Source organism: Natator depressus, chromosome 7 (assembly GCF_965152275.1).
Source record: "Natator depressus isolate rNatDep1 chromosome 7, rNatDep2.hap1, whole genome shotgun sequence".
NCBI lineage: Eukaryota > Metazoa > Chordata > Testudines > Cheloniidae > Natator > Natator depressus.
This window is the reverse complement of record NC_134240.1, coordinates 75,931,969-75,945,221: the sequence shown is the minus strand read 5'-3', so window position 1 is coordinate 75,945,221 and position 13,253 is coordinate 75,931,969. Positions and strand designations below refer to the sequence as shown.

The 13,253-nt window shown below is 37.2% G+C and overlaps 1 protein-coding gene across 7 annotated transcripts in view; it reads left to right on the top strand.

The window, feature by feature from the left end:
* The first annotated feature begins 2,955 nt into the window (after positions 1–2,955).
* The window catches only part of ANK3 (ankyrin 3), a 288,028-nt gene continuing 277,730 nt past the window's right edge, over positions 2,956–13,253 (top strand). For 4 of the 7 annotated variants that reach the window (XM_074958837.1, XM_074958836.1, XM_074958835.1 and 1 more), the window contains exon 1: positions 2,966–3,381. In XM_074958837.1, coding sequence (XP_074814938.1) covers positions 3,268–3,381 — 114 coding nt within the window. In that variant the 5' untranslated portion in view covers positions 2,966–3,267. Of the gene's footprint in view, positions 3,382–13,253 lie in introns of all 7 variants that reach the window. The other 3 variants (XM_074958832.1, XM_074958833.1, XM_074958838.1) reach the window with 3 other exon arrangements.

Genomic DNA, 13,253 nt, shown 5'->3' with positions numbered 1-13,253 from the left:
GTACTCACCTGGCTCCCGTTGCTGTGTTATCTGTCTCTCTCTCAAACCTTGTTTATCCTCTAAAAGATAGGGAAATACCATTAACTTCATTGTACAGGTGAGGAACTGAGGCCCAGAGGTCACACAGGAAGTCTGTGGCAGAGCCAGAAATTGAACCCAGGTCACCTGGATGCTAGTTCTTGTGCTTTAAACACAAGATTAGCTTCCTTCTTCCCCAAAGCTTTTCCCCTTTTCCCCCAATCTTCTACATTTTCCTTCTGCAGTACCTCAGACCAACTTTCCTTCCCAGTCCCTCTCCACAGCAGGATCCTTGCTGGACTTCATAACATTCCCCCGCCAACCCACCCTGACAGACACTTTTGGTTTCTGATTGACTCGTTGCTGCATTGGGTCGCATCAGCCCACTGGGCCTGCATTCAGCTATGTTACCTTAATGTGCACTTGTTGCTATTATGCTGCAAACTGTTTTGCAGCTATGAATTTTTAATTCACATGTAGTTGCATGACCATATCTGTTGCAGTAAGATTAGCAACCAAATCTTTAAGGCCAAATTTTGTCCTTGGATGCACATATGTGACTCCCACTGAAGCCAAAGCCAGAATTTGGCCCTTAGTAGTTATTATTGGTGAAACTCAGTGGTTTGCTGGTACCAACAAAACAAATGTCTGCTTAAGGTCACTCAAGTCAATAATGGTCTTCCTTTTTTTCAGCAAGAAAGTGTGCTTATGCACAATTAAAAGTAAACTTTTGTGCTCTTGATCCAAAAGAATCAAATGTAACATCTTAAAAAATGTTATGAGAAGAAGCAAACCACATTATCTCCATTAATTTCTTGATCTCAAACATGTTTGATTCCCTAACGCTCCCCGAGTTCCAGGGGTGCTGGAACTAAGAGTGCTAGGGCAGGGGGGGGGTGGCAGCACCCCTTGGCATAAAGTGGTTTCCATCATATACAGGGTTTACAGTTTTGTTCAATGGCTTTCAGCACCTCCACTATAAAAATTGTTCCAATGCCATTGCCCAGTTCCCCAGATTTTCAGAACCCCTGCTTGCTGATCATTGGGGAAAAATTCCTTCCCCAGTGAACCGTGTGTCCAGTTCAGGCTTCCATCATTTGCAGTATATAATTTGAATTTAGGAGACAAAGTATGTCCTGCTTTTGGCTGTGGAACATTATAATCAGAACCTGTATTTGTGGGGAACCTGTATGCCCAATCCTCTCCCATTTCCCATTGTTTAAATGTTGAAGATAGCCTATGACAGTGAAGGTAGATGGGCTCTATTGAGTATATTCAGGAAGTGCAAGATGGGAGGTCTCCCGGACGCTAACAGGCAGCAAGATGTCAGCTTTTCCATGTACACTCTTAGCATATTTAAAAATAGAAACAAGTATATTGAAGGTTTATAGCTCATGCTCAAATGGGGAATAGTCATTGTTGGTGCAAAATCAGGTATTTAAAAAATGTCATTCCCCAAGAACAACTTTGTGACTGTTAGCAGTCATTGATGGACAGTCACTGGTATGTACTGATGTGAAGGTGCAATGAGCTTTTGATTGGCTTTTATGGATGTAGCTTTTATGGTTTTATTGAATCAGTAAGAAAGGTCCATAATAGGTAGAGAGTTCTCCATCTCTGAGCATCTCTTCATAAAATCCATAACAGATTTCTACCGTGCAACTTTTCTGCTACATTAATGAGCATGTACATGCTAGCCAGACATAAGTCCACTTGTTGGCTTTTCAGACAATGATTTCTGAGATTTAAAAATTCCAAAAAGATTTACTTTTATTCAGATGACATGGGAGGTATAGCAGATGCATGCCATTTATTGGAATTCACAATCTGGGCTCCATAGAATAGCTTTCTAGTTCCAGAGAAGACAGTACAAGACCTCATATGACACCTCTGCCTTGTACACAGCTCTCTAGAGATCCAATGTAATTTAGCTCATTGCACTGCAAATATAAAACGATTTTTTACTTTTATGTAAAATACTATTTTTCTTCTTACAAATAAAATTTCATTGTCCACTGAAAATCTATTTTTACTTGCTAAGCCGATTTCTACCTTGATTTCTTAGAAAAATCAGTCTAATGCTAACATTCATTAGGCATTATATATTCCATTAAAAGGTTAAAAATTGCAACTTCTAGGCAAGCTATTTGTTCACATTTGAGTGGAAAAAATACTGTTCCTTATTTACTGGGTACCTTGTTCTGTGTACATGTTAGTAAAAGATCCTCCTGCAGGCCTCTAATGCTGCTGCTATTTTACCTCCCATAATGAATAGTCAAAAGCTGCAGTCATTGAGGACTCAGGTGGCAAAAATTGTAAGGTGGTTGAAGCGAGCCTTGACATAAAAGCTTAACACTACAGTTCTAAGTACATGTAGATAGTGCTAGTAACACAGATTCCCCTTTTTTGACCACGTAAGAGAATGGTGCCAGGAAACCCCCTATGAATTAAATGCCTGTTTCACACACTAGCATGATCACATCTTTCTATCTGTATGATGCGTTGTAATAAGTATGGTTTTAAAAAAAAAAGACAACAGGGCTTTCTGTAATCCTCTCCCACAAAATGCAGTGGGATTGAAAAATCAGTATAAAGGACACACTGTGAAGATATGGCAATGCATGCATTGTTTTGTACATAATGCAGTCAGGGTCTCCATGGTAAAATGAAATTTTTATTTTATTTTTGTCACCATCAGCAGTTACTCTAAAGTAGGAGCTGCTCCATTTCATTGTAGGTTAAGTGACTTACCATGCAATAGTAGCTGGGAAGTATAGATAATGAACTTTCCTTTTTTTTGGATAGGTTTTTAAAATAAATTTAAAAATTGGTAAAAAAAATATAATGCAGCATATGTTGTTGTTCTGGAATTTTTTTAATATAAAACCCTCCTTTTCAGCATTCCCCTTTCAGTGGAATCACTTAGACACTTCCAGCTGGTGGCAGGGGATACAGCCATAATACAGCTTTCTCTGTCCCAGCTGTCTTTTTCATTACGTTAAATGCATTATGATGGCTGCACTGCTTTATAAAGGTTCAGGTACAGAAAGGTATAGAAAGAAATATGCAAATATGCATTTTTGTAGTGCCTACTAGCTTCTGCAAGATCTTTGGATTCTGAATGTGATCCTGGCTCTGATCTAAGATATCCTTCCAGTCATTGGAACATTTGCTGAAAGGGCTGGTTAAGGTGCCTGAGGATATCACCTTTTACAAGGAGTCATTGTTGAGAAGGATTTTTAGTGCATTATGGCTCATGCAGCCTCACAACTAAAGAAAAACAGGGATTTAGAAATCAATGCTGATGAAGAAAATGAGAAAAAAAGAAAACACAGGAAAAGATCCCGGGATCGGAAGAGAAAGGTATATAGATTTGTACCAAATTCTGCCAAGCATTCCTTTGTTTCAGTTTTCTTACATTGCAAATGAGCTATCAGAGATCATTCTTGTATGTAACTTGGTAGCTGTCTGAATAATTGGTTAAGATTGTAAAATAACATTGCAAACCAGAACTGTGGGGTTTGCAAAGCAATTGAATTTTTAATCGGCTGTTAGTTGATTGCAGTGATGATGCAGAAGGTGTGCACTCATTTCACATATAAATCAATCACATTACCATGATATGCAAGCATGGCTATAAGTGAGTTTAAAATAGTGTATAACAGTAATGTGAAGGTTACATGTATAACACTGTCACCGGTTTAACTGACAGAATAAATAGTTTAGACTATGTATACATACTTACTGTGAATGTGTGTGAGGGTAGATTTTTCTTTGTGTTGGGACTATGTCACATGCTTGGCTCTTAAAACATCCATTTTGAGAATAATGTCACAGAATTGAGATGTTTTGTTGTTTTTCCTTTTTCCTGAAGGCAAATTATATTGGAAAATCAAACCACAATAATTTGTTGTTAGTAACTTGATTTTGTTAGGTTAAAATGTGATTGTGATCATAGAGCCTTGTTTTTCTCTGCTGTGTAATTATCCTGGATGCAGATAATCTATGATACACTGAGACCTGAAAAATTCAGTACACTAGGCTGATCATTGTTCAATTAAGATTTGAATCTAATAGTGGTCCTTTTTTATTTTTATCAAAGTATAAAACAGAACAGTTGAGGATAGTGGCATGATGATAGATGAAGGTATCTCTATGAGTGCTGTGTGGATATGTCCTTAAAAAATGACACTTTGTGTACTAGCCCATTTAGATAAGGTCCTGTAGTGATTTCTTAGTCATCGGTTGCAATTAGTAAAAATTGCCCAAAAGCCCATGGTCTGAACTCAGAAGTGTCGTTTTTAGAATTTTTGTGTGTCTTTGTGAAATTCCCTAAGGGATAGATAATCTTAGTGTGCTCTAAGCAGCCATGCATGTGCTTCCTGAAAGGCATGTAGATTTGCTTTAACATATGTGCAGCTTTTGGATGGGTAACAGTCAAGATTTTCTTGCCTTTTCTCTTTTTTTCTGAAATGGCAGTGTTAAACTTAATGAGAAGCACTAAGAAACCCACTGTCTTCTGTTCTAGTGAACACATTAGAAGGCTGTGTTTAGATGGCTGCAGTGAGTGTACTGCAGCATATTAACTATAGATATCTTTTCCATTTAAATATACATGTAAAAGTCTCCTCAGTATGTTTTCCAGTATAAATGAAAGCACAAAATTTGGATATTGCCTTTGGGACAGATTTCACATCAAAATTGGTCTGAATATGTAATATTTTTTCTTGTCTGATTTTATGGTTATATGCAGGTCTGTAGCATTGTAGCTATCATTTTTCAGCTGAAAATGTACACAACAATGCACATTTAAGGATCTGGCCTACCACCAGGCATTTTCGTTTGAGTTGTGAGTTAAAATGTATAGTATCACATTTAACTCTGTTCATAATTTAGAGAGCCAATATTATCTATAATAGGCTTACGTTTAACAATAGCACACATAACCATATATATATGCTGTCTTTGTCTTTGTGCTCATTTATATTTACTTATTGGCAAAATGTGGAAGAGATGTGGCAATAATAGCCTCTTGATTCAGAGATCTCAGACAATTGCTTTGTGGACAAAAATGCTTTACTGTTTATACAACACAATGCTGTAGAAGGGAAATCTCTTAGCAACCAGAGTGGGACCTGGATAAATATCAATCTATTTATTGTAAATGCATGGATTTTTCAGTATCTTGTTTCTTCATAGAATAGAACAAATAGAACATAGAGGTTTCACAACAACAATGGGTTTTCTTCCTGTTACGCTGGAGATTGGTGATCAATTTGGAATTCTTTCTTAGCAGTATGATTCAAGACATACTAAGTTTATTAGGAGAATGAAGAAAAAGCAGTAACCCTGTCACTGACTATAGAAAGTGGGAAAGAAAATTTGTGCATGTGCAGGTGTATCAGTTTACTCACAAAAAGGACACCATTCTGCCCATCATACACCAGGCATAAACTATTACATTCTAGTTGTTTTGCACTTCTGGGGTGGGGTGGGGGGAATATTTAGAATAACCATTATTTCCACTATGAGTTCTGAGTCACTTCTTTATGTACCTCTGCACTACCCACAATACTCAGATTTTTTTATAGTCACATGATGTTGCACAACACTAACCCTTTACTTGAGCAATATACGCAAATATCCTCTAGGGTCTTCCAATCGTATTGAAACACCAGTGAATGCTAATATCCCTAGATAATTTACACAGTAAGGAGACTGAGGCATGAGATGGTTTGAAAGTCAGGCCTGTGAGAGCACAAAGTCTCTACAAACTGATGATACCAACCCCTGTCATTTGGATAGTCATTTGTGTGTAATGTTAAGATTGTAATCTGAGGAAGAAGTTTCACAGCTTCTCAATTATTTGGCATTCTACCATGTACTAAAATTTCTGTCAAGATTTTCTCTAAAAACATATCAGACAAATAACTTGTTGGTGATGTTCAGTCAGTTAAGTTGTAGGATCAAATCTTCAAAAGTATGTGCGCGCATTAGCATGTGTCTATTTTAAGCATGCAAATGAAGACATAGTTGACTGCAGTGATGATGCAGAAGGTGTGCACTCATTTTATATATAAATTAATCACATTACCATGATATGCAAGCATGGCTAAAGGGAATTTAAAATCGTGTATAACAATAATGTGAAGGTTACATGTTTAAAACTATCATGGGTTTAAATGACAGAATGAAGACATTATAATTGTGCATGCATGTGAATCCTCACTTGTATTTGCACACCTAAATTTATAGTATGCACTTATGAATATTCAGCTGTTAATTGTTTCTTATTCATGGCATAGCAAGATAAAGAAATTGTACCAGAAAATAAGAGAGATGTATCTGTAGACCGATATACAAATTTCACTGTTTACTCTGTTCGAATGTATTTCAAAATTGGGGCGAGATTCTGACTTTGGATGGATATGCAATGTCCTTGCTTACTTGAATGCCCAAGTACATCAGGGCAAATTTTACCCTTAAATGATAACTAACAAAAAAGATTGGAACACCTTTTAAGAATAACAGTTGATTTAATTATCTGACTGTTCTGTTTCTGACAAGGTTGCCCTAGGTCATGCACAATTTTGGCTGTGAAAACTAGCAATTGTTTCCCGTATGCCAGCATCTAGGAAGGATTTAAATGCTCTCTTCAGTGTTAGCCCTCAATAAAGGCAGAAGCCCCTTGTTTAATTATAATATATTGTAGAAGAACAATGTAAGTCTAAGTGCATGCTGAATGTTTTATGTTTTATACAATATTCAGCAAGGTGGAAGTGGTTTTTATTTGTATGTAATATTCAGGAGCTAGTTGGTTCCATGGGAACTCAGAATAGTGTGTTTACATTTGAAGGCCATCGTGCTGCCATTTGTGATATCTTAAAAACTGATGTCATCCCATCCTGCATGTTGTGGATTCCAGTGTTACCCTGGCAATTTTACCATGAGTCTCATGATATCTGATGTTTACATAAAGCCCAGCTCCTGGACATAAGGGAATCTCAGCTGTCATAAATATATATATTTTAAAATGGTCTATATGAGAAAGTTGCACTGGTATAACTTAAGGTATACATTTAAATGAATTTAGTTAAACCTACTGTAAACCTCTGTGTGGACACTCTTAATTTCAGTGGAAGTGGCTTTTTTTTTCGGTTTAGCATTAATCAATTGGGAACAGGTTTAAGTAAACCACAATAAACCACTCTTAAACTGAAAAGAGTACCATTGCATGGATTTGCACTGGTTTAATTATATCAGTTTAAAAATTGATTTATGTTAAACTGGTGCAATTTCTCCATGTAGACAAGGCCTAATGGTTGTGAAGAAAAGCTTGAAAAAGGGCCTAAAGAGGCAAAAAATCACAAGGATAATAAACATAATCAAAATTTTATTTTATTATTAAACACTTGATTTTAAGACAATCTCCTGATATTCAGGATCTGACTTATTATTTTTGTATGCTAAACAATCTGTTCCATCCTGTATTTAGCTGTGACATTCTGAGTAAGTTTCCCAGACCTGAAGAAGAGTTCTGTATAAAGCTTGAAAGCTTGTCTCTCTCACCAACAGAAGTTGGTCCAGTAAAAGATATTACCTCACTTACTTTGTGTCTCATTATTTTTGAACATCTGAGATTGACAATACTGGAATCCTCACATGTCAGGGTAAATAAAATCAATGTTATGGCTCAAAATATGAAGCAGATCTGTGAACATAACCAATTGCCCTGTGGCAAAGAAAAAGTGAATCTAGAGTTTAGAGTCCAATCAAATACTCATTGAAATCAATGTGTCTTTCCATAGACTTCAGTGGGCTTTGGATCATGCCCTTAATTTTGACCTCCACCTGTACCCAGGGAAACTGTGTCAGAGGCATATACTGTACAGAACATGAAACAGGTCTTGGCAGGTAACTAAGAGGGCTACTGGGTTTCTAGGAACAGCTCTGTAACTCTGGGAGACTTTGTGCCACCTTTGTAGAGGATACAGGAAATACTCCCCTCACTGATTGGTGTAGAGGGAGCTTGACTAGTGTTCATCCCCTTTTGGAGTGGATAGCAGCACTGTTCTTGCCCGGCCCTTGTGTCTAGGTGAGTGTAAGTTATTCAGTTTTGCCCATCTCCTTCACGGGTCATAAGAGGGAGGCCTGCTGGTGCCTTCCCATTGGGCCCTGATTCAGTAAAGTGTTTAAGCATGTGAGTATTCCTGTTAATTTCACCAAGACTATTAATGTGCTTAAAGTTATGCACCCACAAAGCTGAGCACAACTGGGCTGTCAAAGGAAAACTTATTTTCATTTGTTTCCTCTTAATGTGTATTTATAAGTAATGCTGAATTCTTATTGTGTGGCTTTTGTTTTGTTTTTTTCCAATTCAGCTTATAAAAACAATTGCTCCTCTCACAACAGCCCTTGAAAGAATGCACAATAGCTAGCTGCATTAATTAAGGTTGTCCTAGTTAATTTTAACTTCTACATCCATCTGTTAAACAAAGAAAATGAGTTTGTCCAGCTTTTGTGAATTTACATTTCTGGGCTCTACAAGTTTAAATCCTCCACTTCTTCTCCTTCCTATCTTTTTTTTTTTTTTGCTTCTCAACTCCTAGGCCCAATGGTTGTCTGTGTCACTGTGCACAAGTGTTGATTGTTATGTAAATAGTGGTCTCACATTGGACACAGCGTGTATGTACACATATACTATATATGTTAGCAGTAGCGGGAAGTTTATGACCTGTCAAATAAGTGATCTTCACATTGTAGAAAGATTGTTAAAATGGCACTCTGGGACACATCATCAGCTGATGTAAATCAGCCTATCTTCATTTAAGTCCATGAGACTATACTGATTTGAATCAGATGAGGATTTGTCCCCTTGTCTTTTTTCTTTTTTCCCCGTGGAGAAATTCCCCCCCCCCCCAAAAAAAAAAAAACTTGGGTAACAAAGTATTCTTTTAAGCAAAATGAAAACATCCTATAGTTGAACAAGCATAGAAAAACATTTGAAAATAAGTTTTGTATAACTTTTAAAGTGTCATGCCATGTGCCAGAATGTAAAGCATTGGTATTTTCGTAGTATGAAATGGCCTGAGTTTGAAGCTTTTGAGGATAATACTTAGTCCTGCCATGAGTGCAGGGGACTGGACTAGATGACCTCTCAAGGTCCCTTCCAGTTCTATGATTCTATAAGCCAAATTCCTTTGGTGCAGTTTCCCTCATTCACTAAAGTTTATGTTGCTACCACCCTTAGAAATTGTTCAATAACTGGTCAAACCCTTGTTAAAGAGTAGCATCTGTGAAATTTACAGATTTTAAAATGAGCTGAAGAGCCAGTTTTACTGTTAAGTGGTGATGAATGTGACTTGCAAATTGCGAAAACAATAATAATGACTGTATTCTCTGGGTGGCATAAACTCCAAATTGTTACCTTGCTTTTGGGATGGAAACGACGTGGATGTATTTTAAGATACTTTTGAAATGAACTGTGAATTGAACTGGATGGGGTGTGAGGGTATGGTGTAAATCACTACACCTTGTCCAGAGTGATGTTGTACTGGTCCAAAAGATCCAGATCAGGCTTAGAATGCCTCTAAGGTTGGTGACCTATTGGATGTTGCAGAAATTCCACAGAATAATGCTTAGTATATAGACTTAGATGTTTGTGAGTTCTCTTGAGCTGCATGCAAGACTTTGAGAACAACATGAAGAAATTCTCCCTGATACACACTCTTTTTTGTGGGATTCCAAAATAGTTATCCACTAATTTTTTGGTGTTTGTGGTTTAGTTTTTTCTGCAACGTAGTTGTTTTAGAGGTCTAAGCTTTGTGCTTGAAACGTCTAGATTCCCTAGAAATCCTGCTTAAAGATAAGTCAGCATTCCATCCATCCAAAAGACAGAAATTGAATTAGACCCAGTTAATGTGTGTTGGTCTTTCGGATGAAACCTTAAAAAAAGAGGGCCTGTTTTTCATAGGTTTTGAGCATCAATAACACCTATTGACTTCAGTTGGAGTCATGGGTGTTCAATAATTATGCAAATCAGGCCTAGAGTTCTTGTCAGAATATTAAGAATCACATGGCAAATACTGTAAATCTTTCTAATGCATCAAGCTGCCAATCAGTGTTTGGGAAGGTGGCTAGTTGATAATCTCCAGATTGCTCACTACATTTATCCTGTAATAGATAGCTTGAAATCACTTTGTGTTTTGAAATGAAATGTGCATAAATTAATTTAAAGAGTAATAAAATATTATTTTGGTATGTTATTAATTCAAATGAAAAATAATATAGTCAGGTGGAAAACTCTTTTTGTTGGAAGCTCTTTTTGATGCTTAAAGAGAAAATGCTTGCTGGCGTGCATTTATACAAATCCAGTTTTGCCAAGTAAGATGAAGTTCACCAATTTTGCTTTAGAAACCAGTGTTTGTAACCCCTGTTTATAGAGAAACTATAAAATTTCACACCAAATAAATTTGGATGACTCTCAAAAAATATCTGGTTCTGCATATACAAAATATCTGCCAAACATAATTTAATAGTGTCACACATTTCTAGCATGCACTGTTGCGCTCAAGGGGACCCTGGAGTTCATAGAAATGTACATGATCACCTAAATAATTGCTGTTCAGTGCCTCGAGTAACTCTTATTTTTGTCCTTGTCATTGTATGAAGATACAGTATATATAGTACCACCTGACACAGTATATTGTATCGTAGACTGAAAGGAATCTTTGGAAATCATTTTGAGAAGTATTGCAATAGCATTTTAATTTTGTCTGTTTTACATTATTTCATTTATTTTAGCTAAATGTTGTGCTGTTCTTCCAATACTTTTGTTCAAACGTATTTAGTTCATTTGGCTGTAGAAAGATACAGTTGTATTACTTGTTATACCGTAATGGATTATGTATCAAATTTAAATCTTATTTTTAGTATTTAAAATTCTTTTTAATCCTTCATTGAAAATTACCCCATAAGTAAAGCGAGATGGTCAAGATAGAAAGGATTTGTTTAAAATGGGTACCCAATGCTCATAGGTAGTCCCTCAAAGCTAATTTCAACTGCAGTCAAAGTAAGAGTCTCTGAGTCAGAGTCTAATAACTTAACTCTATGTAGTGTATACCCTACTCTGTAGCTATCCCATTGAAACTAATGGAACTACTCACAGAAGAAAGTACTACTCACTCTGAGTAATGGTATCTGAATCTGGTTCTCTATAATACTTTGTTTACTCATGGAAACAAAAATGTATGATTTACACTGTAGGATCCCTGATTATTTTTAGTACTCTATGGTAAGCGTATGAATTGTGATGCCACAGTGGACAAGATAGCTATTGTTTGTGTGATACTGAGTTCTCCATTTTTAAACAGATCTAAAATTCACTTTATATCCCCTGCTCCTGCAAATCTCTTGTAGTGCAATGCTTTGCTGAACTAGTCATTTTGAACTGGCCATTTGAGACAGCAAAAGGGCAAAGGGGAAATGGAAAGGGGAGTGATTATAAATAGGTGTGAAAAGGAGAAAGTGTGACAGCAAGAGTCCTAGACATTCCCTCATGGCTACCATACTGAGGATTTAAAAGCTACATTTAGAGCCTTTGTTTGTGATGCTTCAAAAATGCCCCCAGGAATTTGCCAGCAGCCACTCCCAATCCAGGCTGCCTATCACCTTGAGCTCAGGGAAGACTCTCAGTCAGTAGTATTAAGACTTATGTCTTCTCTAGGCCTGCCACTATGGAGACCAGGATGCTCTTATGCAAATCTTATGTTTCATCCAGTAGGGGCCGGTAGTGTGCATAAAGCCCAATATGATAGTCAGAAGAAGTGTGTGTGTCATCCTTTGCATGAAATAAAAACATGAGGGACTTGCAGATGCCATGTACTAGTCCATTGAAATCCATGAAAAGACACCAATTTACTCATACTGAACGTGACCTTGCTCTTAAACATGCAATCCTCTATCTGAGGTTTGTAAATTCTGAAAATCCCAGAGGTGGTAATTTATACTGCTTATTGGGAGGAAAACCTCAAATCAGTAATTCATATTTTAGTCACCTTTGTTTTTTCTAACATCACTTAAGCGTATGTATGTAAATAGAGGATAGGTATAATATATCTATGCTTCAGATGCTGTATGGAAATTCTGAGCACAGTGGGAAGGAAGTACCTTCAGGTTGTGGGTTTAATTAAATGTGTTCTTCCTCTTCTAAACACTCTGTTTGGATACTGTAAATCCTTTGCTACTGGGAAGTCTTTAGGCCCTCTTCAATGCCCCTCCCATGTGCCCTCCACATTTAACTGAGATTTCATTAGGTATCTGAGCTGAGCTGGAATGACAGAGTGGAAAGGGGAGTCAGAAATGAGGCGGCATTGTGCATGCTGAATTTTGAGTGCAGCCAAAGGATTTCTAGCAGCCAAAGTAGAGGAATTTGCATAATTATTATATTTTTAAAATATGCTTACAGTGATCATACAAATCCCTGCACTCTGATAGGCTGATGGCAACTAGTACCAATCTTAGTTCAGGGATTTGCATACTTTGCGGAATTATGCACATTTGTGGGCAATTAAGTGTATGGTATCCCTACATTTGGATTGACCAAAAGTTCCATTTTGATACAGTCATCCATAGCGTGAAAAAGTAAAGGGTTTATAGACCAGAACATCCACATGCTACAAATTCAGAATATGACCATGCTTTGCACTTATATGGTAAGATTTTTACTATAGATAAAGGGTCGTCTCTCATGAAATTGGTTATGACTCCCTGATTGTCTGTCCTGCACAGTTTCAGCTGTGGCCCTGACTTAGGCTGTTCTAACTTTCTCCAGGTAGCAACTGTCTTCAACTCTCTGCTGAGAGTTGGCAGAGTTTATTGGTGTTCCAACCACACACCAGCACACCACCTGTGCCAGGACTGGGTTGATAGTATTGTTGGAATTGGCCATGCTGGCTTTATCTCAGTGGAGATTGCACTCCTTTTGCCTCCTTGGGGAAGCTGTCTACTAGCCACATGTGGCTACTGTCTGGCCCATTTGTGCTGCCAGAGCTGGATCATGGGAAAGAATCTGGCCCCAAAACTTCAATACTTTCCATTTCATGGATCTCCGTGCATGGTGGATTTAGATATACAGTGTGGCTATTTATAGAATAGTCTGTTTCTTCATTAATGTTGTTTATGCTGTGATTTTCTCTTTTATTTCTGTCACTGATTGGTTCCTAAAGATATCTTGA